Consider the following 27,459-nt stretch of genomic DNA (forward strand, 5'->3'; position numbering starts at 1 on the left):
GTTCTAAAGTTTCTCAGCATACTACTTTGGGGTTCAAATCAGTGGTTAAAACACTTCTGTGCAGAAGGTGGCACTTCAGGCAACAGGACAATGTTGAAGCTCTTCAAAACGGAGCCAGGAGTTGCTAATGTGGTTGCTGCCATGAGTCACAACTACAATGATGGGCTGCAGTTCTTAGAAAAGATCAATAACAAATGCTGGAGAGCACTGTCTGGTGTGGCTCAGCTGGTTGGGCAATGTCCTGTGCACCAAAAAGTAGCCAGTTCAATTCCCAGTCAGGGTACATGCCTGGGTTGTGGGCTCGATCTCCAGTAGGAGGTATGTGGGAGGCAGGTGATCGATGTTTCGATCTCACATCAATGTTTCTCTCTCTCCCTTCCTCTCTCTAAATATCAATTTAAAAAAAGATTTTTAAAAAAACCCACAAAACTGCTGGAGAACACAACATGAGGGTTAAAGGAGTTTTCTATGTGAATGAAGCTCTAGAAAAATTAATGTCTGAGAAATGAAGGAATGCCTGTCCCACGTTATGAGTTTGCTGTTGGGAATACGGTAGCCTTTAGTATGAATGACCTTGAAGCAGTGGTGTTCCCAGGTGGCATAAGATTTGACAATAACTGGGGTGTTCATTAGCTAAGAACCAATTTAGATGAAAGTGATGTCCAGCCTGTGAAGGAGCAACTTGCCCAAGCTATGTTTGACCACATTTCTGTTGGGGTGGGGTCAAAAGGTGTTATCCTAATGAATGCCAAAGACTTGGAAGAGGCCTTGGAGAGATGGGTGTGGACTGGTTGCTAAGAGAAGGCCATGCCTGGGCTGAAGACAAGGAGCACTGTGAGAATTATGGAAAAATGCTTCAAACTGACCCCAATAAGGTCTCCGCGAGGGCTTTAAAAAAGAGGCCTTCCTCACTTCCTGGGAGCAGGAAACCACTATGCAGAAACCCAGGCTGTAGATGAGATTTTCAATGAGTATGCTGCTAAGAAGATGGGTATTGACCATAAAGGACAGCTGTGTGTGATGATCCACAGTGGAAGCAGAGACCTAGGGCACAAAGCAGCCACAGATGCCCTGGTTGCTATGGAAAAGGCCAGGAAGAGAGACAATATTATAGTCAATAACCATCCATTGGCTTGTGTTTGAATTGCTTCTCCAGAGGGTCAGGACTACCTGAAGGGATCGAAAGCGGCAGGGAACTATGCCTGGGTCAACAGCTCCTCCACGACCTTCTTGACCTGTTAGGCTTTTGGCAAGGTCTTCAACACAACCCCTGATGACCTGGACCTACACATGATCTATGATGTCTCTCACAATATCGCCAAAGTGGAACAGCATGTGGACGGAAAGGAAGGGGTCAACACAAGCTTTCCCTCCTCATCATCGCCTCATTGCTGTTGACTGCCAACTCACTGGACAACCAGTGCTCATTGGTGGCACCACGGTAGCCTGTTCTTACTGGCACTGAACAGAGCACGACTGACACCTTTGGAACAGCCTGTCATGGAGTGGGCCATGCACTGTCCCCAGCAAAATCTTGACGTAAGTTAGATTTCCAGGATGTCTCAGACAAATTGGCAGATACAGGAATTGCAATTCATGTTGCCTCACCTAAAGTTATTATGGAAGAGGCTCTTGAGTCCCATAAGAATGTGACGAATGTGGTGAACACCTGCTATGATGCTGGAATCAGCAAGAAGGCCGTTAAACTGAGACCAATTGCTGTTATCAAAGGGTAGATCCCTGACTGTGGCCACGAGACTCCAATGACCCTTACTGAAGTGGAAGTGGACTGAAATGCTCTTCAGACATCAAGACTCAGAGACCTGACAGGTTCCAAAGTATGCGGCTGTAAATGCCCATTGCAAAGTGGCTGACGAGGAGGACGCTTGCTTCAGGAGCTGGTGTTGTAAAATTACCTTCTGGGAGGAGTCACATGGCCCCCATTTGGAAAGGGATGCATATGCTTCCTCCCTGGTTGTCCCACAGAGTTTTAGGGAGATCTATTAGGGGTTGGGGATAGTTCAAGAAACTGCCTTACTCAGTCACACAAGTCTTTAGTCATCAGAATGAACTTCTTTTCACCAAGCTCTCTTTACATCCTGAGAGGTGTCACAAAGTACATTTTATTAAATGAGAAAGTTTTAGAATGTTTCCTTTCTGCCCACCTTTTGTCACTTTGTCCATTCACCCACCACCTACCCTCTTCCTCTGCACTGAGCAAAATCCTAAATACCACTCTTATTTGGAGAATATCCTTGGGGTCATGTCAGGATGTTAGATGACTGGATAATGGGACACACTGAGGAGGCAATGTGTGGGAGTGTAGGAATAGGGACCCAAAAGAAAAAGTAATTTTTCATAGGCTTTCTACCTTTCTTATTCTAAATATAACACAGAGTTTTGACTTAACTTGCAAAATGGCATCCACTGGTACCTGTTATTAATTAGACCTGGTCTGGCAAACTTTTCTTGGATAATAACTTGCACAACAGCAGCAATATCTTTATATGGGTGATCAAACGATTAACATCTGTGATTTTAATGATTGCTCTGTGTTGACAAGTTGACTAATCTTGTGCCACCCAATTAGACATCATGTTATGTACTGTGACACCTTGAAAATGTTCGTTATAGGTAACTAAGGCCTCAGTTGAGCCCAAATAGCCAGTGAAGTAGAAAAATTTAAGAAAGTTGCAGTATGCTGTTAAAAAACAAAAAACAAAAAAAACTTCTCTGCAAAAAGGAAATACTGACTACAAATTGTCTTTACTGTGATAATGAACACAATTCAAATGATGTTTCATAACACTTCACATGGAAAAAAATCAAATTGACATAGCTCTACATTATATTTATAAAGAATTTAGATTTTGATTTTTGTTTGTACGTATGTAATTAACATTATACTAAAAGTAAGTAAACTGTGGCAGACCTGGAGAATTTCTTCCATTTAAAAGGAGTACAAGATTGAAACACACTGTCCTTAAGAAATAAAATTTTTAAAATACATTAGGGCACAATATATCAATGTTTTTTCGTGTTAATTTAAAAAAACAGGAGCTACAGAAAGGTGAAGAAAATTTAAGAATAACTTGCAAGAATAAATGGAAAAACAGTATAAAACCTGAGAAACTATACACAACAAATTAAGTCTCTCAAAGAAAATGAAACCCATTTACACAGAAGTATAGAAATATCTTACTGTTTATAGTTATAAAAACTTCAAAGTTTACATAGTGCCAAAAATAAACTTGTACTCACCCACATTTTGGCTATTAGAAAAGCAAGCTAATGAAATAGCGCCCTTACAATCTTAAATAAAATATTTTTAAAAATCAGCAAATAAATTATTGCCAAAATATTAGATTACTAAATTATTAGATTAATAAATTATTAAACTACTAGAAGCTATATTACAAGCAATAAAAAACAGAATGTTTAATGTATACTTTAATCATTAGGAAACTGAGCTTCCCTTTGGGCAAGTATTGCTGAAATCATAATTCTTTCCTCATTTACTTTTGAAGACATTTTGGAAACATGATAATTCTAAAACACAAATAAAAGAGAAGCTTGGACAGAAGGAAATTGGATGGGGAATCAAGAAACAGAGGTCTAATTCCTGGTTCTCCAAATTATTCTGTATGGCTCCAGGCAAGTCATTTATAACTCTTAATATTTCTACTGATTTCTTAGTGATGGAATGGAAACCAAGAATGTCCCTAAGTAGAGTTCCTCAGGAAGCAAGCACGTTACATATAAATAATGCTGTTACTTGAGTACATTAAAGATCAAAAAATGTCTTTGAGGGAGGAGACATAGGGCCCATCTCTAGGAACTACATGTAAGAGGCAAGAACAGAAAAAAGAACATACCTTCAGGTTTTGGGGTCGTGTGAATTTGTTAAGAAGTGCAGTCTGAATGAGCTCCCACCTGCTCCCTGCTGTTCGCTCACCATTCTTCGAAGAAAAACAAAAAACAAAAACTACTCTAAGTTTTTTTGCATCACAGAAACATAAGTATGTACTAAACTACCAGAGGCTAAAAGACCATCAGTTTTGTTTTCACCTCATTTTCCACAGGGTACAAGTTTTGTTCTGAACAAGGCATCTTTACATGCTTATTGTCCCACAAATCTTTAAAATGTGTTGGAAAAGGTTTAGGAACTTCTCCTGCTCGCAGAAGATCTACCTGAAATAGAGATGAACAAGAAAACTGTAAGTGCATAAAAACTAGGTGTATCATCCAGAATTCAAAAAAGCAGCCAAAGCAAATGCTATAAAATACAGACCAGCTCCTATTTGAGAAATCTTCAGCTGCGTGCACTCCTTGCCTCCCTTTCACCAGCCTTTCACCAGGCCTGGGCACGCATCCCTGTGCCACCTAGGCCCCATCCTCACTCTTCCTTGCCTAAATTGCTGCCAACAGCCTGCTACCCCTTTCCCTCACTCCAGCTGTTCCCAGAGACTTCATTCCCCTTCACATCTCATGCTCACTTGGGGATGACATCATCTTTCTCAAGTATTCCCAGGCTTCTAATCTTACAATGGCTCCTCTCTGCCTATACTTCCAAATGATGTTTCCAGTTTTTAACATCTTCTTTTATCCAAACACTATCTGGTTAAATATCTATTCTGACCTTTAACACTCAGCCCAATTTTTATTTCCCCTAAGAAGTCTTCAGAAACTTTAAATAGGTAGCTACTTTATTCCCTTGTTTTATTAGATCACTATCATACTAGAGCACAGTTTTTTCCTTCCCCTGCTTGACTCTAAACTTGAGAATAACAAACATATTAACTTTGTATTCTGAATATTTACTAAAGTGAATGGCATGTGTGTTTTTATTTTGTTTTAAATTTTTTAAAAATTTTTTTAATACATTTTTATTGATTTCAGAAAAGGGAGGGGGAAGAGAGAGATAGAAACATCAATGATGAGAGAGAGTCACTGATCGGCTGCCTCCTGCATGCCGCCCACTGGGGATCCAGCCTGCAACCCAGGCATGTGCCCTGACTGGGAATCGAACCCCGATCTTCTGGATCATAGGTCGATGCTCAACTGCTAAGCCACAACGGCTGGGCATGTGTTTTTGTATATATAGTGTATACACATATATGTAAATATACACATTTATATATACATTTACATGTGTGTGTATGCATATACACACACACACTATTTATAATAAGCATTCAGTAAATGATTGAGGAAGGAGATATTTTAAAACACAAAAGTTTTGCCCTGGCCAGTGTCACCCAGTGGTTAAAGCATTGGCCTGAGCAAGAAGGGTCATGGGTTCAATTCCCAGTCAAAGGCACATACCTGGGCTACAGGTTCAATCCCCAGTCCTGGTCAGGGTGCATGCAGGAGGCAACCAATTGACGTGTCTCTCTCACAATGATGTATGTTTCTCTTTCTCTCTCTCTCTACCCCCCTTCCCCTTCCACCCTTCCATTCTCTCTAAAAATCAATGAAAAAAATATCTTGGGTGGGGATTAACAAAAAAAATTAAAAATAGATAAAACACAAAAGTTTTACATTTTTCCTATTCTGAACATTTCATATAAACAGAATAATACAATATGTGGCCTTTTGTGTCTGGCCTCTTTCACTTTCCATATGTTTTCAAGGTTCATCCATGTTGTAGCATAAATTGGTACTTCATTGCAGATAATCAAATAACCACATAAATAAATGTAAAACTTCAACTGTAATATGCTATAAAGAAGAGATTTGTGGCATTAAGAACTCTACATAACTTCAGCTTAACTGTGTGTAGAGAAGGCTGCCTTGAGGAACTGGCAACCGAGCTGAACTCCAACGGATAAAAAGAAGGTAACCAGGAAACGAAAAACTGTTCCTCTAAAAGGGACTAGCTCATGGGAAAAAAAACCATAAAATAGGCAGCTTCATGTCTGGCTGGACTGGCTCAGTTGGTTGAGCACTGAAAGGTTGCAGGTTCAGTTCCTTGTCAGGGAACATACCTGGGTTGCAGGTTCGATCCCTGGTTGGGACACATACAGAAGGTAACTAATTGATGTTTCTCTCTCATATCAAAGTTTCTATCTCTCTCCCTTCCTCTCTCTAAGCATGTCCTGGGTAAGAATTAAAAAAAAAAAAAAAAAAAAATAGGCAGCTTCACGAAAAGTCTGCAACTCAAGAGAAATAAATTTGTAGGCCACCTATATAAGTAATCACTAAAACCCTAACTGGCCCAGTCGGTGTGGCTCAGTGGCTGAGCGTCAATCCATGACCCAAGAGGTCACCAGTTTGATGCCAGTCAGGGCACATGCCTGAGCTGAGAGCCAATCTCCAGTAGAGGGCGTGTGGGAGGCAGCCAACCACTGTTCCTCTCTCACTGATGTTTCTCTCTATCCCTCTCCCTTCCTTTCTCTCTTAAAAAAAAAAAATCAATAAAAACATACTTTTTTCTTTTTTAAATCCTAACTGTGGATGAACACCTAGAGAGAGAGTGAGAAGAGGACCTGTGAATAAACCTTGAGGAATAGCCACATAGAGAAGAAGAGCTAAAGGAACACAAGAAGTAAATAAGGAGGTAGGAAGAAAGCTAGGATTATATGGTGACATTGAAGCCAAAGGATGAGCATATTCCAAGAAGGAAAGAATAGTCAGGAGCAAAAAGTCATCAACTATGCTGAAATTATCTTCACCTCCAGATGGAGACCCCAAAGGTGATTTTGTAAAGATGGTCCATGTAATCTGTGGTGACAGAAGAGGTACCAGTCCAGCTTCCACACAGGAAATACATACATGAGAATTTGCTTTGGAATATGCTTTGTGTGTGTGCATGCATGTGTGTATGTGTGTGCCTCTACGTGCATATGTTTGTGTGTATGTTTATGTGTGTGTTCATCCATGTATTAGGTAATCAAGCACTGAGTGTCATGTCCATGAAATTTCAGACTGCCTTATATTTCTAATGCTAAATATCAGCTTTATTTTATTACTTCAAATTCTTTATTAATATTTGGCATCTTAGAAATACAACTAAGAAATGTTTATTTAATAACTATTAATTACACATATGCTGTTTTACCATATTCAGAAAAAAGAATCTAGAAGAAAATACACCAAAATGTTAAACTCTTGGAATAGGGCAGAGAGATTTAGGTTTTGATTTTAATGATTTCATGTTATATACCTTCATATAATAGTTGCATTTTTTTCAATGACCCTGCATTACTTTTGTAATAAAATTTAAAAAAATTTTTAAGATGTTTAAAATTCATGGGTCATTGGATATCTAACAAATACATACATAATAATTACAGAGACTAAATAATTATGGTATCGGATGCTTTAGGTTTTCTTTGTGGACAGTGTAAAGGGAGAAAAAGTCACAATATCACTTACCTCCCCGGCCAATCTTTTCTCCAAATCTTCACTATTAACATATTCTCAGTCATCTACCCTTTTCTTAATATTACAGGCATTATCCATGCCTCCTTTTCCCTTACCACCCAATCTTTAAGAATTCACCATGTCCTATCAATTTTATCTCAAAATAATGTGACCACCTATTTTCTCTCTTTTTTAAAAAAAATATATCTTTACTGATTTCAGAGAGAGGAAGGAAGAGGGAGAGGGAGGGATAGAAACATCAATGATGAGACAGTCATTGATCGGCTGTGAGCCCACAACCCGGGCATGTGCCCGGACCGGGAATCAAACCCCAACTGCCTGGATCCTAGGTCGACGCTCAACCACTGAGCCATGCCCAGCTGGGCTATTTTCTCTTTTTTATCTCCACAGTTATTACCTTATCTCAGTGATCTTCAAACTTTTTAAAATAGCATACCTCTTTAAGAAATCTGACATGAAATCATTAAAAGAAAATAAAAACCTCTTAATATAATTTTTATAATAACTTTTCCTTACTCTAACATCAATAAATGAGAATAACTGTTTTATGAAATGCAAATATTTGAAATTGGGAGTTAGGGATGACAGCTTAAGCTTCTATTTACTTTTTTATATCTCCTACACATTAAGAAAATCCTACTCACACACCTAAATAGTTGCAAATGCTAATTTAACTGTTATTTTGATGTTTAAAAAAAACTTCAGTTAAACAGCAGTAGCAAGAGAATCTTAATTCCATTGTCTGTACAAAAATGAGTTCTCTTGGTAAATCTATTAGTTAAATACGGTATTAAGCATTTTCAAATCTAAACTAACAAACACAATTTCAAATTGTTTGTTAGTTCTTTTATTATCAGTTTTTCATAGTTAAAAATATAATTTAGAAAAGAAACGAGTCAAATTTCAAAAGAACCCCAAACCACTTCAGTGCAGCACATTTTGATAATTACTATCTCCTTACTTTTCATCTCTTATTTCTTTTCCCTGTTTCCAGTGCAGCCTCATTCCAATTTTTTATTTTTATTTTTTTACATACAGCTGTTTGATTAATCTTGCTACAACACTACTACTGTCTACACAGGCATTTTAGTGATCTCCATTACCTACAGAGTCAGGCCCAGTTTCCATGGCATGAACCCAGTACACTTTTCAAGTCTTCTCCACTACCATTTCCCAGCCAAATTCTAAGCTCTTGTAAACCAACTGTTTTCCATTCCTAAAACAAATATTTTTTAACTACACATGCTTTTCTTATAAAGGTTATGCCTCTGTTTGGGATTCTCTTGCCTTACTAACTCCACCTCAGAAATTTTTGCTCATCTTTTGGAGCTCAGCTCAAACCCCACCACCCTGTTAAATGTTGCTTCCACCTCTAATCATGCTAAAGAATTCTGTACTTTGAAATATTTAATCACATCTAGACTAAGCTGTACCATAAAAGGGATTTTTTAAAAGTAGTACCTATAAAATCTAGTAACAGAGACTGACTAATAAATAAGATTACTATTTAAAACTATCCAATGAGTGATAGAAATCTTCAAAAATTGGGTTGTGGTGGTGGTTGTCTAACTCAGTAAATTCATTAAATATTACTGAATAGACCACTTAAAATGGGTCAATTTTATATATCTCAATATGATGTATTTTTTATAAAGGAACTCACAAAAAGTATGAAAGAGACTACCAAGGGCTTGCAAGGAATGGGAAGTTATTGTTTAGTAGGTACCAACTTTATGTGTGGGATGATGAAATCTTTCTGAAAATGGATAGCGGTAATGGTTGTTTAGCACTGTGAATGTACTAAATGCCGATGAAACATACATTTTAAAATGTTTAAAATGGTAAATTTTATATTATATATATTTAACCACAATTTTTAAAATGAGATTGGTTTTAGACATGTTGAGTGTGACATACCAGTGGACAGTGAGTGATGGAGGTGTCTAGAAGGATCTAACACTCAGAAAAGAGGGCAAACTGAAGAATAATTTGAAGATTCTGAACCATAACTTTGAATTTTAGGAACTAATTCAGTACCTAACATGTAGTGGGTGCTCCATAAATACTGTCAATTAAATATATATACATATTTTCTAATCTAATAAATTTTCTTAAAAATATAAAAAATTTCAATTTACTCATCAGTTGACAATGATTCATCTTACAGATTTGTTAAGTACTGTATTAAGCTATCATGATGTTTCTACATTCTGTAGACTTCTCAGTACTTTATAAGCACAAAAGAGAATCACTTTCAATGCCTTGGTCTGTCTTACACAATAAGTAACACAAGAAATCAAGACTTAGAGCCTTCTCTCTATATAGGTGAGAGGTAATACCTACCCGAATAGTTACTGTGTGACTGGCAGATGGTCTCAAGAGAGGCAGCTGGATCCCACACCCAGGCATTCTTCTCATCTCCTCAATAGGAGTTCCAAGCCATTTCTTATCTGGAGAAAGGTGAGGTGGAACGTATTTAGGGATCCTCCTGTCTGTCCTTTGATGTTTGATTTCACATTGTTCTTTTCTAAGGTCAAAACAAATGTATTCAGTCACAAAGCACTGTTTAAATTCACTTGGATACACAGTACAAAACTTACCTAGAATGTTTAAAATGTGCCAAACCTGTTCTTTCTCCTTGGCAATTAAGAGAAAAACTTAATCTGGCGTGGCTCAGCGGTTGAGCATCGACCTATGATCAAGGTTCAATTCCCGCTCAGGACACATGCCCGGGTTGTGGGCTGGATCCCCAGCTGGGGGCGTGCAGGAGGCAGCTGATCAATGACTCTCTCTCATCACTGAGGTTTCTCTCTCTCTCTCCCTCTCCCTCTCTCTGAAATCAATAAAGATATTTTTAAAAAAGAAAAAACTTATAAAGCTCACAGTAAAACTCAAGATTTCACTTTCAATAGTCTGTGGGAGGAATTTCCAAACACAGGTAAATCACTTTCTAAAAAAAGGACCATTAAGAAAATGGACACTGCCAAATAAGTCATGGTTCTTAGTATCAGCTACTTCTCAGGACACTAGACAGTAGTCTTCACTGAAGTGAACTTTGACAGAAAAAAAATTACAGAAATAATAGAGAGTGGGCTTTAAGCTTCCATGTGGAATAATTGCAAAAATGTAATTTTTAGTATTTTTTTGTAATTCGACAGACTGGGATTTAACTCCGTGTTACCACCTACAAATTACATAATTTCAGTGAATTCTCTAACCCAAATTTCAATTTCCTCATTTACAAAGCAAGTACAATACCACCTGACTGCCCGTCAGAGCATTAGAGAAAAATGTAGTATACAATGGCATAGGGAAATGGTTAAATAAACAGTAGCTGCTATCAATCAAATATTTTTATGTCCTGATAACTCACATAAATTTCATGGAACTAAAAATCTGATTAATAATACTTATTTACACCTTCCTTCCCGTTTCTGGCCTTTTTAGAATTAAAAATTTTGAGTCTAAGTTTAAGTTTAGCATAAATAGATAACAAGAAACAACTGTTTCTTTTGCTTCAGAGTAAACCATACCTTTGCTAAACCTCTCTTAAAAAATTACAAAACGCATTACACTATTGGAGATACTCCTAATGGGAAAATTACCTTTTGTCTTCTGCTTTGGGAATTCTCATGAAATGATCTGTGATCTTAGAACCCTTTTTCCCATGTTGCTTGGAATTTCTGCATTCTACATTCAGGCTACAAGTACTTCCAGGCAGTCTAGCATTTAAATCATTCATTCCAGCACAACTGTCTCCTTCAAATTGGAAATGCAACCGGATTTCACCTCCCTTAGCAGGGGACCATTTCCTCAATTCCGTGTCAGCTTCTTTTGCTTGGAACTTTGAAGGTTTGCTTGCTGTTTGGGAGGAACTGCTCTCTTCTTGTTCATCAAATCCTGGACTTGTCTCCTCATCTGCTTCGGAGTCCTGACAACTATTTTTGGAATTATCTACATCCATTGGTGACTCGAGTTCGCCTTCTTTCTCAAACGGAGGAGAATTTCCTAGGCTACTTTCTTGTCTACTCAATTTGTTGGCATTTCTCAGTCCAGTACTGACATCCTCTGAGCCAATGTCTGACAAGGGACTCTCTGGCACATCTCTCTCCTCCTGTCGACAACCTGCACAGTCTTCCACAAGGTGGCAGGACTGGCATTTCTGGTGGCTTCTGGCCTCTCTGGCCTGTTCACCTGTAGTCTGCTTTGCATTTGCAAGCTTTACAGGTATTAAAAATTGTTGATTGTCTCTACTTTCCTCACTATATGTGTCACTGTGATCATCATTTTGAGGTGACTGATCGTTAGCATTACTGAACTGTTCTGATACCAGAGTTACTGTTGGAGGTTCACCTTCCAAAAGCTGCTCTGTGTGTTTTCCTTCATTTTGCCACTTACACATAGTGGCAGCCTGCTGCTGGTTCAAATATTGTGTACTTTTTTCAACTGGTGATTTATCAATACTTAGCTGAGAAACATTTTCTAATTTTTCCATGTTATGTTGATAAAAGTTATCTTTTTGTACAGAACTCATCATGGATTCTACTCTTGTATTGTTGTTTTCTTTACTATGCAAACTATAAGAAAATAGAAAGAATTAATGACAAAATAAAACTTACGTTATAATAGAAAGAACTTATGATACAAAAACCACTTACCCAACCATATTCCAACAATGTCACAGCAATAATTAAATTGCTTGTGATTACCTGAGCATACAGCATTCTTTCATGACGCCATGGCTTTGCACATATGTCTATAATGCCCTTTCCCCAACTACATGCCTAGTAAATACCTTCCAGAATGAAGTGTTAAACTTCACTCACTTCCTGTGCAGTCTTTCCTACAAAGGTAAAGTGGATTGTTTGTTCTATATGCTAACTACTACTGTACCTTGTTTAAACATTTACTATTGCATTTATCACACAAAGTAATATTAGCAGGTCCTCAAACAACATCATTTCATTCAATGTCATTTTGTTATAATGTTGATAAAATGCAATACAAACTTAACTCTTGTTTATACCAACTAGCCTATAGCAAAACTGGTTTCATTATATGTGATTTTGCTTAAAAATGCAAAACCTATTGACAGTGTTAAGCGAGGACTTACTGCAATCATGTGTTTCTGTATCTGTTACCACCACAAGTATCTTAAAGACAGAATTATTTCTCCTTCAACTCTGTATCTCAAGTATATAGGACAGTCCTTGGCATATAGGAGACTCAAAAAAAGTTGTGGATTTAAAAAACTGAGAGAGCAAGGAGAGAAAATAACATGAAGCAAGATAAAAGATCCAGCCCTGGCTGGTGTGGCTCAACTGGCTGAGCGTCATCCCATGCACCAAATGGGCGCCAGTTCAATTCCAGGTCAGGGCACATACCCAGGTTGAGGGTTCGATCCCCTGCTGGGGTGCATATGGGAAGCAACCAATTGATGTTGCTCTCTCACATCAGTATCTTCCTCTCTCTCTCCTTTCTTCTCTTTCTAAAATCAATAAAAACATACTATTTTTTAAAAAGATAAAACACCCACATATCATATTATTCATTTCTCTATGTTTCCGTACCTTTCTGATTCAGCTGTCTTGATTCCTTTAGTATCCATCCAACTGGTAATAGTCTTTTGTTTGAAAACTGTTAAAAACAACAACAAAAAAACATCGAAAACATTAATGTATTATGCATACATGCCTTCAAAGAGACAATACTTATAGCAGCATATATACATGTAAGGCATTATGCTAAGTTCTGTGGGTTAAAAAGATTAATCACTCCTTTCACACTCAAGCAATGGGAGGTAATACAGGAACATAAATATAAATACATTTGTCATAGAGTAGAAAGCAACCAGCCTCTAAAACAGCTGGTATGGCCTAATGGATGAGAGTATAGGCTCTAGAATCAGACCACCTGCATTCAAATCCTGACTCTCTCACTGGATTTTGAAGAGTCCTTTCTCTGTGTCTCAGATTCCTTACCTTGTAAACATGCAAATTAATAGTATCTCTCCTGGGATGACAATAAAGTGTCAAAAGTCACACTCAGAGCTGAAATTCCAGAATTCAAATTAAGGAAGCTCCCTGTAATGCATAATACATGTAGCCTGGAGGGCAAACCTGAAGGTGCAAGAAGAAAACCCACTGGTAGAAACCAGCAAGAAAGCTACTGATCTATGTCAGGGGTTCCCAAAGTATCTGAATCATCAGGAGGCTGCTAATAAATAGGTCCCAGGACCACACTCAGAGCTACTGAATCAGAATCTATGTGTGATGATGGAGATGTGAAGGGAGCTGAAATCTGTATTTTTTTCAAAAAGTGATTTTGATGACCAATTAGGTTGGAGAACTACTGGCCAAGGACTAGAAGTAATCCTTGTGAGAACAGAGAGGAAAAGTTGAGAAGTAAGTCATTCAAGATTTCATAATCATAGGAGTTAAAGGTAACACTAAGTATTAAGCTTGAGAGACTTAAAAGATGGCGAAAGCATTAAATAGAAATATGGGAGGGAATCTGGACTTGGGGAGAACTATGATTAAGTCAACTTTGAACATACTAAATTTGAGTTGCCAGTAAGATAACTAGATAGAAATGACCAGCAGACAGTAGTAGCAAAAGTAGAATCAGTGACTCAGTAGAGAGATGCAACATAAATAAATGTATGCCACAACTTATATAAGCATCAGAAATAAGCATGCTTTCAAAATTTAATGTGCTTCATGTAGATTAAATGTATATAATATTTTAGTATAAAGACACAAAATCTTGAACAGTCTCAACTACTATCTAAATTGCAATGTAAGAATCTAGGCATCTTAAATCATAGATTCATTCTCATCTACTTATGTCTCCATAAACACAACATGAGCAAAACAGATGCTGTCCCAAATATATGAAAATCAACAGTTTATCACTGTAATTGAGTGTCACATTATTTGTACCTTCCACAAAATACTAACATTCTAACTAGTAAAAATCTGTTCAGCATTTTTAAAAGTTTCTTTCAAAAAAGCAATTACATATATAGTTGGTATTTCTTGTTAAATATCTTTTCTTTAGTGATTTAATTAAGTTAGTACTTCTACAGCAGATCAGGCTTCAAAAAAAATCAGTTTCAGTCAGAAAGGAGTAAGAGATGAATCAATTGATTCTGAGACTTTTTCTGTAGTTCCATTTTCGCTTACTTAATTTCATTGTATTAAATACAGCAAGTATAGAAAATCCTCAAATTATAAGCCAGCAATGAACCCACAAAACTTCACTTTTTGTCAGTGTAATATTTAAAACACCTTTTTTCCATAAATGTAAGCACTAATGGCGTGCAATGGCTAGGTTCCTAAATACACGTGAAACAGCTCTGCAACAAGTTATAAACCCTAAAGACTGCCTACATCACTCCATAGAAACTATGAAGTGTTCCAGCGCAGTTGAAAGGCAGGGCTCTCTCCTAAAGCTCTGGCAACTGAGCCTAGGTTCCCTCTCTAGCTTCAGGCTCCCTATTATGGTTCCATTCCTGAAACCCGAGAACAGGATGAAGGAGGAGAAGCAACAGGTGAGGGATGGATATTTCCTGCCAGTAAAACATTCCTCAGTCCTTCCGGGGGCCCCATAGAAAGGTTTGCCTACTTCTCTTTCTAATACCACTCCTTTTGGCTTCCAAAGCAAGCATGAAATGATGCGTCCCAGGTTTCCTGGGAATTTCTTCCTTTTAACTAGAAATAATCACAGCAAACAAAAAGGGAGGCAACAGGTGATGAAATACAAGGTCTGGAGTCAAACAGATTTTATATTGTGATCTTTGCTCAGTCACTTAGTAGTACATCATTTCTTTGAGCTTCTAATTTCTGATCTATAAAATGTGGTTAACAATACCTACTTCCAAGGTTTATGTAGATCAATGAGAGAAAATATTAAGTGTCCAGTCTCACAGAGCAGAAACTCAACAAATGTATTCTCTTCCAGTACTTCCACCCAATCACTTTTCTCACTGAGATCAGTAGTCATCCAACTTTATTCTGACTTCACACCATTTACACATAACCTGATCAGTAACATCACTCAGTAATCACCACATTTCACTGAGCAAATCACTCAGGTGCTACAGGTATCAGGCAAAAGGTACAAAATCTGTAAAATTCGCTTGCATATCAAAGGAACACTGCATCTCCACAAAAAGTCTCTTTCCTCCAGCAGCAGCAAGATGAGGTATGGGAAGGAAGGATGTGGTGAGACCAAAGGGCAATGGGTAGTGGAGTTTTTGAGATGAGGAAAGAGATCTGAAGATGCTTTTGACAGCCCTAAGGCTGAAAGGATGGGGAATAGTGGACAAGCCAGCTCCAGGCCCCCTTTCACCAACCACTAACCTACACTTGGGCCACTTCTGGAGTGGGGAGAGAAACTCTAGGTAGCTGTAACGGGCAGAAAAAGGTAGCACCCACAGTAACACAACTGGAAAAATCATTCCATAGCTATCAGAATGTGAATGGCAAGCTAGATTCTGCCTATATGCAGAATATGAACATTTCAATCAATGTAAGAAATATGCCCAGGAAGATAAATAACACAAAATTTAAAGATACTGAAAAAAATATTCACCTCCTTATCCCTCCTACTTCTCCTAGGGTAACTATACATAAAAATTTTAAATACCAAGTTCCTAAAAAAAATTCAAAAATTTGAAAACAATAACAGTTCTTGGTAGATTTAGACTTTGAATGTTTTGTTAATTGGCATCCTGTGACGGTATACTGAAAACATCTATACACATAAAGTACAGCCTAAGTATTAATTTGGTTCATCTTCTGCAGAAAGTATTTCTGCAGAAAATCCAACCGGTGAGGACTGACTGCCCCCTACCACCTGCAACTAACTTTTCCTCCTTTATCTGCAAATAAAGTTAATCGGACCACAAATTAGCTTGTCATGTAGGCCAGATACAATACCTGGAGGTCACCCTCAGTTCCCCCTCCCCTCCACTCTCCTTCACCAAGTCCTCTAAAATCTATATCTGAAGTCTTAAACCCATCCTTTCCCCTCCATCTTCAAAACAGCACCAACATTAGAAGAACAGGTACATCACTTATTGGACAACTACACTTGTTTCTTGCAACTGGTCTCTTTGCCTATAGTCTTCACTTTCTCTGTGTTTTATAAACTACAAATGACCAACATTTTTTAATGAAATAATTCAGACAACATAAAAATGTATCATACATAGTAAGAGTATTATTTCACAAAAAATTTATTTGTTATAAATATGACATATATTTCTTGCTCTGTGTACTAGGTGAAATTTAAACTGTGGATTACAGTTTAAAAAGTCCAAAGGCCACTGTCTAAACAATCTTCTCTAGAATATTAACCAAATGATATCTCTTCTTAAAAGCTTTTTAGTGGCTCCCCATTAGCCACAGAATAAAAACCAAAAACTGTGAAATGGCACTCGAGTTTGTCCATGATAAGCTCTTGCCCACTTTTCCAGTGTCATTTGATACTGTCATTCTGCACTCCAGTCCTACCACCTCCTGCACATGCTGTTCTCTCTGCCTATATAATTTGCTCTGTCTCTGATTTATGCAGCAAATCCTGCTCATATTTCAACTTAGTTTAGGTCTGCTCCCCACTGCCTCTAAATCCTGAGAAAAGTGTACACCACTCACCAGAGGACTGCGTGACCTCCTTTTTGAAATGCTATCTTTCCCGCATGACATAACAAAAGCCAGGCTTTCCTCCTACTTCTCTGGCTGCTTCTCGTCAGTCTACTCTTAAATGGTAGTGTTCCTAAAGTTTCTGTCCTAGGTCACCTTTATTTCCTCTACATGCTTCATATGATCTAACTTCCATAGCGTCAATTACCATGTTTATGCCAAAAACTCCCAAACCTTCATTTACAGCACAGATATACTTCTTATGAGTACAGACCCACATACCCCATTCTCTCCTACATGAAACCATTTCACCCCTTCCCTATTGCCCACAGCTAAGTAAAAATCATCTTATTTTCCACCTAGACTAACTCCTTAACCAGTCTTGGGCCTGCACTTCTGCTCCCTTTCAATCCATTCTTCATTTTCCACACACCAGGCACAGAGATCTTTATCCCCAACCCCAAAAGATTATATATATCCCTTTGATCAAGCCACTCCCTTACTGAAAACTCTTTATCAGCCTCTCTTTGCCCTTATATATGAAGTGCATAACCCTACAAGTCCCAATAGGATCTGGTCTTTGCCTAGCTCTCAGTCCCATCTCTCACTGCTCTCCCTTGACAGCAAGCATCCTTTTCACCTAGCGCACTCATCATTCTTCAGTCCTCAGATTAAGCATCTCATCTTCTAGGAGATTATCTTTTGATTCCATACTGGATTAGGTACTCCTACCAGATATCAAAACATCCATTACCTTTTATTATACTGACTTATGTAACTAACTCTCCTCGTAAATTTTAGGATCTAAAGACAGAGGCCAAATGAGTCTCGCTCGTTCAACCCTGTACACCAGAGTCAAGTACAGCGCCAGCTAAGGTTAACAGCTCTGCACCTAGGGAACCAGAACCTTAATAGACGGAAGTTGCCTTGTAGTTTCTTTCAATCAAGAGGCTGAAGTTTCACATACACAATTAGATTTCCCTAATGACTAAGACAATTCCTCAGTCAAACCTGAGTAAAGAAAACAGGTGGAGCCTCCCATTTTCCGCCCTGTGACTGCTCATCAGGGTTTCTCACCACAACGGGAAAAATGTGGCTCCATTTCCCCACAAGTGGCTTTCGTGGCTCAGCAAAGGGACCTCAAGAGTGGTGCACACTAGACCAGGAGTGACTGGAGCCCCTGTGTCCTCACACAGAGACCAAGGTTTGGGCCGAGACAAAGGGCAAGGATGTTTATTTCCCCACGTACCAAGCGAGGTGGTGCTGCCTCGGAGCGGTCCCGCCCACCCCGGGCCGCAGCCTGACGCGGAAGGTGGGACCCTGAACTGCACCGGAGCGTCCTTGGGATCGCGGGCGCGCCTCTGCCCGCGGGGGAAGCTCCGGGCGTCCGAGGCGGCCGGCGGAGGAGTTGCAGAGGCGCCCCAGCGGGGCCGCTTGGTGCAGGGCTCACAGCCGGGGCCCGCACTCATGCTGGGACCCGCACCGCACAGTCCCCGGGCCGGCCCGGGCGGAGAGCCTCATTCACTAACCCTGGGGGACGGACTGCGCCTCCTCCTCGGCGCCTCCGGGCACCATTCCCTCTCTGCTGCTGCCTGCTTCTGCAGCGCTGCTCCGCCGGCTGCTCGAGCCAGGCCCTACCCAGTCGCCTGCCTTCCCTCTTCCACAGGTAACCCGCCTGCCTCAGGACGCGCCGCCCTGATTCTGGCTCCGTTCACTTTCCCACCACCGGAAAGCTGCCGTTAGGCGCGCCCGGCTTCCGGGTCGTACTACGTCGCAAAGCGGAAGTGTGATGCTTAGCGGACACCGGCGCCCGGAAGGTCAGCGTGTGAAGGAGTCGGTAGTAACGCGGCTTTCCCCGCGGTTACTGAGGCGCGACGGCCAAGCGGACGACCGCGGCCTGAGGCAGTGGCGAGGGGCCGACGGGCAGTTTGCTGCGAGCCATGGACGGCGGCGGAGGGAGCGGCAACAAAACCACCGGGGGGTTGGCCGGCTTTTTTGGCGCCGGCGGAGCTGGTTACTCGCACGCGGATTTGGCCGGCGTCCCGCGTAAGTATCGGCCGCAGCTTCCGATCTTTTCTGACTGATTCTTGCGACTACGCGGGGCGTGCGGCGCGCCCTGCGGTCTGTTTTCTGTTGGTGTTCACAGTCTGCACTGTCAGGGGTGCGTTTGGTGTGCCTCGCTGCCGCTTCGTCCAGCATGAAGGAGTTTTTGGAGCCATGGACCCCGGACACGCTCTCTGTGGTTGATCTGGGCTCAGTTGTTGCATGCTTCCTTCCCTTTATATCCGAGCTTTGTGCCTTCTCTTTCCTCCCACACATTTATTTCCTTGTGTGGTGGGCTGTGTGTTTGGCCCTACGTTAAGGGGAGAGCCCAGCTTAACACGTAAATGTATTCCAAGTAGGATTCCGTAGAAAACGTTTTAGCTTAAAGCCGCGTCGTCCCCAACCACGAAGTAGCCGTGAGGTCGGAACACTCAGTAATACGTGTCGGCAGCAAAGAAACATGAGTCGAGACAACTGGCGGAGCTGGGGAGTGAGCTGCACGTTAAAGGTCACTTACAGACTGAAGAAAGAATGTCAGGAAAGGCACTGTACAGGATCGAGGATGCAGAGGCATGAATGTCCTGCCTTTGCCCTTGCCTCAGTTCTGGGAATGTGTATTCCAGACCTTTCGGACGCTGCGGGTGGGCATTCGACTGGATGAACGGAACTTGGACTGAGAGAGAGTAGGAAGTTGGTGGAGGATAAGGGCTTTATAAAACTTTTTTGAAAATTCTTGTATTATTTTGCTAGGTCCTTTATGCTCAAGAACAAAAAAGTCCTTTCAACTTCCTAGTGTCACCTGTGTCAAAATTGAACCTAGAACACAGTTTATAGTAAGTTTTAGAGCACAGAGGGCACTGCCTTAATGTGGCAAAGCATTGTTACATTAATTTTATCAAGATTGTAGGTAAAGTGAGAGATTGAGCACCTACAGTGAGCCAGTGACTTTTATGGGTGCAGGACTCAGCAGTTAAAATAAAAAAACAAGAAGAAAAGCCTGCTGTTTTCATAGAGTTTACATTCTATTGAAGTGAGCCAAGTAACAAAGACACCAGTTAGTGGAAAGTGTGTGAACGGCAGTGGTGCTGGGAGCAGGAGGCCATTTTACAGTGGGTCAGGGACAGCAGCTCAAGGGTGAAGTTTTCCTAACTTCAGTTAGTGGGATTCAAGTCTGGCCTTTTTGAGTTTCCATTTTCTTTTGCCCCGACCTCCAACCCTGTGGTGATGGCCCAAGAATTCTCTACCCCGCCACAGTAAATCAACTCTGTCAGCAACTGTTAACATGGAACTGCCATAAAATATTTATACGTAACACATAGCCCAAATGCTGTTTTTTCCATGGAATTGATTGGTTTCTTGTCAGACTTATTTTGCAGTTTGTACAGTTGGCAAGCACTCTTGCAGCAAAATAGAAAGAAATTACATTTATTATAATTGACCTGGGCTATGCTTCTTTATATGCTTCTTTGATTATTCAGTACATGTTACTCTCAATATCTTTGTGTGGGAGCCTGAGCCCCCCTACAAGACCTGGTTTGGGATTGAAGGCAGCAGGAGGAGGCAACCCCAAAACTGCCAAATAAGAAGAATAAGCATAGAAATGTGGGAGAAATTTTCACATTTCTGTAAGTCAAAATTGTAAGACATGAAACTACCAGAATTAACGCTAAATAAAATAACTAAAATTTTTGTTGCAATATGATGCTTTGTTTTCTCTCTAGTGACTGGTATGAATCCTCTGTCTCCTTACTTAAATGTGGACCCACGGTATCTTGTGCAGGTAAGATTAAGACTAGCCCTTTTATGAGTTTACTAGTTAGTTGCTTACATTAAAAAAATTTTAAATGCCAGGTATTTATGTTCACCTGATCTGTAATATGTACTTTTGGAGGCACCAGTTCTCTGGTCTACATTCAGCCTTTTTTCCCTCACAAACCTGGGGATTTGGCTTGCACCTCTTCCCTGACACTAGTTGATTAAATCTCTTTAAAGGATTTTGGGGTTTGGTTTTTCCCCCCATATTTTTTAAATTGTGGTAAAATACACTAACAAAATTTACTAGATAACCATTTTTAAGTGTTATGTTCACTGTTACTAAATACATTTGTACAACCATCAGCACCTACTATATCCATAACTCTTTCATCTTATAAAACTGAAACTAAACAGTAGTCCACCTTTACCCGCAGTTTCACACTCCATGGCTTCAGTTACCCATGGTCAGCATTGCTCTTAAAATATTAAATTTGAAAATTCCAGAAATAAACAATTCATAAATTTTAAATCACATGCCATTCTAAGTAATGTGATGAAATCTCCCCCTTCCTCCCGCACAGGACATAAATCATCCAGCAGATCCACACTGTATACGCCACTCTCCCCTTAGTCACTTAGTAGCCCTCTCTGTTACCAGAGAGAGAGCGAGAGAGAGAGACCCATCACATTCACATAACTTAGTATAGTATATTGTTTTATTATTAGTTAGTGCTGTTAATCTATTACTGTGCCTAATTTATAAATTAAACTATCATAAATATAAATGTATAGGAAAAAACATAGTATGTATGGAATTCAGTACTATTCAGGGTTTCAGGCATCTGCTGGGGGTCTTGGAACGTATTACCCATGGATAAGGGAGGACTGCTATACTCATTACAGAATAACTCCTCATTCCTCCCTTCCCCCACCCTTGACAACCACCCTCCTGCTTTCTGTCTCTGATATTGTGTAAGTATCTCAAATAAATTGAATCATATAGTATTTGTCTTTTTGTGACTGGCTTATTTTATTTAGCTAATTTCCTTAAGGTTCATCTCATTCCATTGAATAATACTACATTTTGCTTATCCATTCATCTTTGCATGACATTGAATTGCTCCCATCTTTTAGCTGTTGTGATTAGTGCTACTGTAGACATTGGTGTACAAATATAAATAGCTCTTTCAGACCCTTTCAGTTTTTTTGGTTATATAGCCACAAGTGGAATTGCTGGATCATATGGTAATTCTATTATTTTCTGAGAAATTGCCATACTGTGTTCCACAGCAGCTATGCTACTTTTACATTCCAACCAACAGTGAGCAAGGGCTCCACTTTCCGTGCGTCCTTGTCAACACTTGTTATTTTCTAGGTTGGTTTTTTTTTTTTTTATCATAGCTGTTCTAACGAGTATGAGGTGGTGAATCATTGTAGTTTTGATTTGCATTTCCCTAATGGTTAGTGAAAAACATAGTATGTATAGAGTTCAGTACTATTCAGGGTTTCAGGCATCTACTGAAACCCCAAATCTATTTATTGGCCATTTATCTGTCTTCTATGGAGAAATGTCTGTTCAAGTCCTCTGAATTAGGTCTTTTTTTGTTGAGTTATCTATATATTCTGAATATTAACCCCTTATCAAATGCATGATTTGAAAATATTTTCTTCCAGTCTGTGAGTTGCTGTTTTACTCTGTCAATAATTGTCTTCTTTTGCACAAAATTTTAAAATTTGCATGATGGCCAATTTTTCTATTTCTTCTTTTGTTCCCTTTGTCTTTTGTGTAGAGATATAATTGTTAAATCCAGTGTCATGAAGCTTTTCCTCTCTTTTCTTTTAAGAGTTTCATAGTTTTAGGTTTTACATTTAGATCGTTCATCTATTTTGAGTTAACCTTTGTATATGGTGTTACATAGGGTCCAGCTTCACTTTTTCATGTGGATATCCAGTTTTATCTTTTCCCCGTGGAATAGTTTTGGCATTTGTTAAAATCCCTTGACCGTGTGTGAGGGTTTATTTCTGGGCTCCCTATTCTATTTCTTTGGCCTTTATGTCTGTCTTTATGCTAATGCCACACTATTTGATTACTGTAGTTTTCTAGTAAGCTTTGATATCAGAAAGTGTGAGTCCACCAGCATTGTTCTTTTTCAATATTGCTTGCCTGTTAGGGGTTCACTCAGATTCCATATGAGTTTTAGGATCAATTTTCCTATTTTTGCAAAAACATCTTTGGTATTTTGATAGGCATTGCATTTAATCTGTCAGTTGCTTTGGATAGTGTTGACATCTTAACAGTATTAAGTCTTCCAATCCATGAACATGGGATATGTTTTCATGTCTTTATTTTATCTTTTATTTTATAGTACATAGAATTGTTTTCATAATTCCTTTCTCAGATTGTTCATTGTTAGGTAGAAATGCATCTTATTTTATTAGTTCTAAGAGGTTTCTTTGTGTAGTCATTAGGATTTTCTACGTCATCTCTGAAGAAAGGAAATTTACTTCTCTCTTTCTGATTTGGATGCCTTTTGTTTCTTCTTGCCTAGTACTGTGTTGAATAGAAGTGGCAAAGACAGGCATCCTTGCCTTGTTACTGATTCCAAGGAAAAGCTTTGAGTCTTGAAAACTTTTTTTTAATTTTTATTTTTAATATACCTTTATTGATTTTAGAGAGAGGAAGGAAGAGGGAGAGGAAGAAATAGAAACATCAATGATGAGAGTTGTCATTGATCAGCTGCCTCCTGCACACCCCGACTGGGGATCGAGCCCGCAACCCGGGCAAGAGCCCTGACCGAGAGTCGAACCATGATCTCCTGGATCCTAGGTCGATGCTCAACCGCTGAGCCATGCCTGGCTGGGCAGTCTTGAAAACTTTTGAGTATGATGTTCACTGGCTTTTCCATATACGGTATTTATTATGTTAAGGTAGTTTACTTCTATTCCTAGTTTGTTGAGTTGCCTTTATGATAAAAGTGTGTTGGGTTTTGTCAAATGCTTTTTCTGCATCAATTGAGGTGATTGTGTGTTTTTCTTTCCTTCATTCTTGTTGATGTGGTATGTTAACATTGATCAGTTTTTCTATGGTGGACCATCCTGCATTCCAGGAATAAATCTCACTTGGTTGTGTTGTATAATTCTTTTAATATACTGCTGAATTTGGTTTCCTAGTATTTTGTTGAGGATTTCGCGTCAGTGTTCATAAAAGGGATATTGGTCTGTGGTTGTCTTTCTTAGAGTGTCTTTGTCTGGCTTTATTATCAGGGTAATGCTGGCCTCATGCAAAGAGTTATGAAGTGTTCCAGGTATTTTCCTGCACTTCAGTGTTTTGGAAAAGTTTGAGAAAGTTTGTTGTTCTTTAAATGTTTGGTAGAATTCACCAGTGAAGCCATTAGGTCCAGGGCTTTGCTTTGCTTTGTTGTGAAATTTTTTTGTTATTGATTCAGTTACCTAACTAATTATAGCTCTATCCAGGTTTTCTGTTTCTTGCTGAGTTTTTTGTATCTAGAAATTGGTACATTTCATCAAACTCATCCCAGTTCTTGGCATACAATTGTTCAGAGTACCTATAATCTATTTTAATTCTGTAGAATCGATAATGATATCCTCACCTTTGTTTCTGATTTTAATAATTTGAATCTTTTTTTTTTCTTAGTCCATCTAGCTAACGGTATTTAAAAGAAGCAACTTTGGATTTCATTGATTTTTTTTCTTTTCTTATTCTCTATTTCATTTATCTCTGCTCTAATCTTCATTATGTCCTTCATTCTGCTAACACTGGGTTTAGTTTTTGGTTTTGGTTTTTGTGGGGGGGGTTTCATGTCTTTTTATTGATTTCGAAGAGAGGAAGGGCGAGGGACAGGGAGAGAGAGAGAGTAGAAACATCAATGATGAATCATTGATCAGCTGCCTCCTTCATGCCCCCTACTGGGGATTAAGCCAGAAACCCAGGCATGTGCCCTGACCGGGAATTGAACCTTGATCTCCTGGATCATAGGTTAATGCTCAACTGCTGAGCCACACTGGCTGGGCTAGTTTTTTCTTTTTCTAATTCTTTAAGTTGTAAAATTAGATTGTTCATTTGAGATTTTTCCTGTTTTTTAATGTAAGCAACTATAACTATAAATTTCCCCCTTAGCACCTTTTTTGCTGAGTCTCATAAGTTTTGGTATATTTTTCATTTTTTACTTACCTCTAAAGGATTTTCTAATTTCCCTTTTGATTTCTTCTTTGTTGATTAAGGGGGTGTTTAATTTTCACAGATTTGTGAAGTTTCCCATATCTGTTGACACTTAATTTGTGGCCTCACATATGGTCTATCCTGGAAAATGTCTCACATGCACTTGAGAACAATATATTGGATAGAGTGTATGTCTCTTAGATCTAGTAGGTTTACTGTGTTAAGTCCTATATTTCCTTCTGTCGGGTTATAATGGTTGCTATCTTTTGAGAGTGAACTGTTGGCTCCAGCTATTATTATTGTAGAACTTTTTATATCTACCTTTAATTCTGTCACTTTTTACTTAATTATATTTTGATGGTCTGTTATTGGGTAAGTAAATGTTTATAATTGTTATATCTTCTTGCTGTATCGAATTACTTTATTAATGTAAAGTACTACCTTGTGTGTTGTAACTTTTTTTTATTTATAGTCTATATTTTCTGATATTAGAATAGCCACCCTGCTCTCTTTGAATTATTATTTGCATGGAATGTCTTCTTCCATCCTTTGACTTTCGATCTTTTTGTGTCTTTGGATAGTCAGGTCATGTTTTTTTTAATCCAGTATGCCACTCTCTGTCTTTTGGTTATAGAGCTAATCCATTTACGTTAAAAGTGATTGCTGGTAAGGAGAGATTTTTGTCATTTTGCTATCTGTTTTCTATATGCCTTCTAGCTTTTTGTCCCTTATTTTCTTCGTTACTGTCTTTTGTGTTTGTTTGACTTTTTTTTTGGTAGTAAAATATTTGTTTTTTTCTTATCTCCTTTGTACATAATCTATAGGTGGTTTTTTTGGTTCTGTTTTTTATTTATTTCCTGGGAGAGGGTGCTTTGGAGAGCACCTATAGATTGTTTTGTGTGTGTGGTTAACATGGGGATTACATTTTACATCCTAAAGTTATACCACGAATTTGAATTTATACCAGCTTAACTTCAATAACATATAAAAAATTCTGTTCCTTTATATCTCTGTCTACCCTCCTTTAATTAATGTCACAGAATTGTATCTTCATACATTCTGTCCCCAAAAACATATCTAATAATTCTTTTAAATGCTTTCGTCTCTAAAATTGTATAGAAAACAAAATGTGGAGTGGCAAACCAAAGTTATAATAATACTAACTTTTGTAACTGCCCTATGTATTTGCTTTTGCTGAGATCATCTCTCTTCATAAAGCTTTGAGTTACTGTCTAATGGCCTTTCATTTCACTTTGCAGTACTCCCTCCCCTTTTTTTAAAAAGATTTTTTATTGATTTTTAGAGAAAGAGTAAAGGAGAGAGAAACATCGATTGGCTGCCTCCTGCATGCCCCTGACCGGGGATTGAGCCCACAACCCAGGCATGTACCCTGACCGGGAATCAAACCAGCAGCCTTGCAGTACACTGGACGATGCCCAACCAACTGAACCACACCAGCCAGGGCTGTAGTGCTCGGGTCTAGTGGTCATGAACTTCCTCGGCTTTTGTTTTTCTGGTAATGTCAGTAATGTCTTAATGTCTCCCTCACTTTTGGAGGACAGTTCTAGTAGATACAGGATTCTTGGGTGACATTTTTTTTCCTCTTAGCACTTTAAATATATTGACCCACAGCCTTGTGACCTTTAAAGTTTCTCTTGAGAAATCTGCTAGTAATTTTACTGAGGACCCTTTAAATGTGATGAGTTGCTTCTCTCACTGCTTTGACGATTCTCTCCTTGTCTTTGGCTTTTAAAAATTGTAATGTGTCTCATTGTAGGCCTCTGAAATTATCTTGATGTTCATTGAGCCCTGGGATGTTCTTACTCATCTCTTTCATCAAATTTGGGACGTTTTCAATCATTAAGTATTCCATCTCTTTATTGATTTGCTGTTTCTATTTTGTTTGTACATTGTTTTGACTTTAAATACAGTTGTTTTTGAAGTCTTTGCCTAATAGAGTCTCCACCAGGTTATTTTCAGGGACATATCTGTTGATTTTTTCACTTTGAATGGGCCATACTTTCCTATTTCTTCTGTATGCCTTGTGATTTTGTTGAAAACTGGACACACTGGAAATCAGATTCACCCCCTTTCCCAAGTTTTGCTTTTTCATTGTTGTTGTTACTGTTTTGGTACATAAATAATTATAGACTGTCTCTGTTCTGGGAACCAGCCTGAGGTGTAAACTTAAGCTCTTCTCAGTTGTTTTCTGAGCCTGTACTTTTTTCTGGGCATCCCACTTTTTAATTTTCCCTTTATATGCAGCTGCTTTTGAATATCCTAGTCTTTAATGTCTGGCTCCTAAAGAAGGAAAAACAAAAATGTGACCGCTCTACTTTAAATCTTCTGGAAGTCACTTAGCAGCAGGTGGGGCATGCAACAACAATGGTTGCGCTCTTATTTGTCTGCACCTCTGTGATCATAAGCAACAGGCAGTGATCAGAGCAC

At 38.9% G+C, this 27,459-nt stretch overlaps 2 protein-coding genes across 4 annotated transcripts in view; one reads left to right on the forward strand and one right to left on the reverse strand.

The window, feature by feature from the left end:
• PARG (poly(ADP-ribose) glycohydrolase) overlaps positions 1 to 18,765 on the reverse strand; it is a 143,044-nt gene extending 124,279 nt beyond the window's left edge. Inside the window, exons 1-6 of one of the 3 annotated variants that reach the window (XM_081158508.1) lie at positions 18,283 to 18,765; positions 12,957 to 13,023; positions 10,992 to 11,963; positions 9,726 to 9,913; positions 4,069 to 4,187; positions 3,876 to 3,959 (exon numbers count right to left, since the gene is read on the reverse strand). In XM_081158508.1, coding sequence (XP_081014634.1) covers positions 3,876 to 3,959; positions 4,069 to 4,187; positions 9,726 to 9,913; positions 10,992 to 11,963; positions 12,957 to 13,023; positions 18,283 to 18,502 — 1,650 coding nt within the window. In that variant the 5' untranslated portion in view covers positions 18,503 to 18,765. The remainder of the gene's footprint in view (positions 1 to 3,875; positions 3,960 to 4,068; positions 4,188 to 9,725; positions 9,914 to 10,991; positions 11,964 to 12,956; positions 13,024 to 18,282) is intronic. The other 2 variants (XM_081158509.1, XM_081158510.1) reach the window with 2 other exon arrangements.
• Positions 18,756 to 27,459, forward strand: part of LOC308567192 (mitochondrial import inner membrane translocase subunit Tim23) — a 32,939-nt gene continuing 24,235 nt past the window's right edge. The window contains exons 1-2 of the mRNA XM_081158523.1: positions 18,756 to 19,079; positions 20,798 to 20,856. Coding sequence (XP_081014649.1) covers positions 18,974 to 19,079; positions 20,798 to 20,856 — 165 coding nt within the window. The 5' untranslated portion in view covers positions 18,756 to 18,973. The remainder of the gene's footprint in view (positions 19,080 to 20,797; positions 20,857 to 27,459) is intronic.

Source organism: Miniopterus schreibersii, assembly GCF_964146895.1.
Source record: "Miniopterus schreibersii genome assembly, chromosome: 14".
Taxonomy (NCBI): domain Eukaryota; kingdom Metazoa; phylum Chordata; class Mammalia; order Chiroptera; family Miniopteridae; genus Miniopterus; species Miniopterus schreibersii.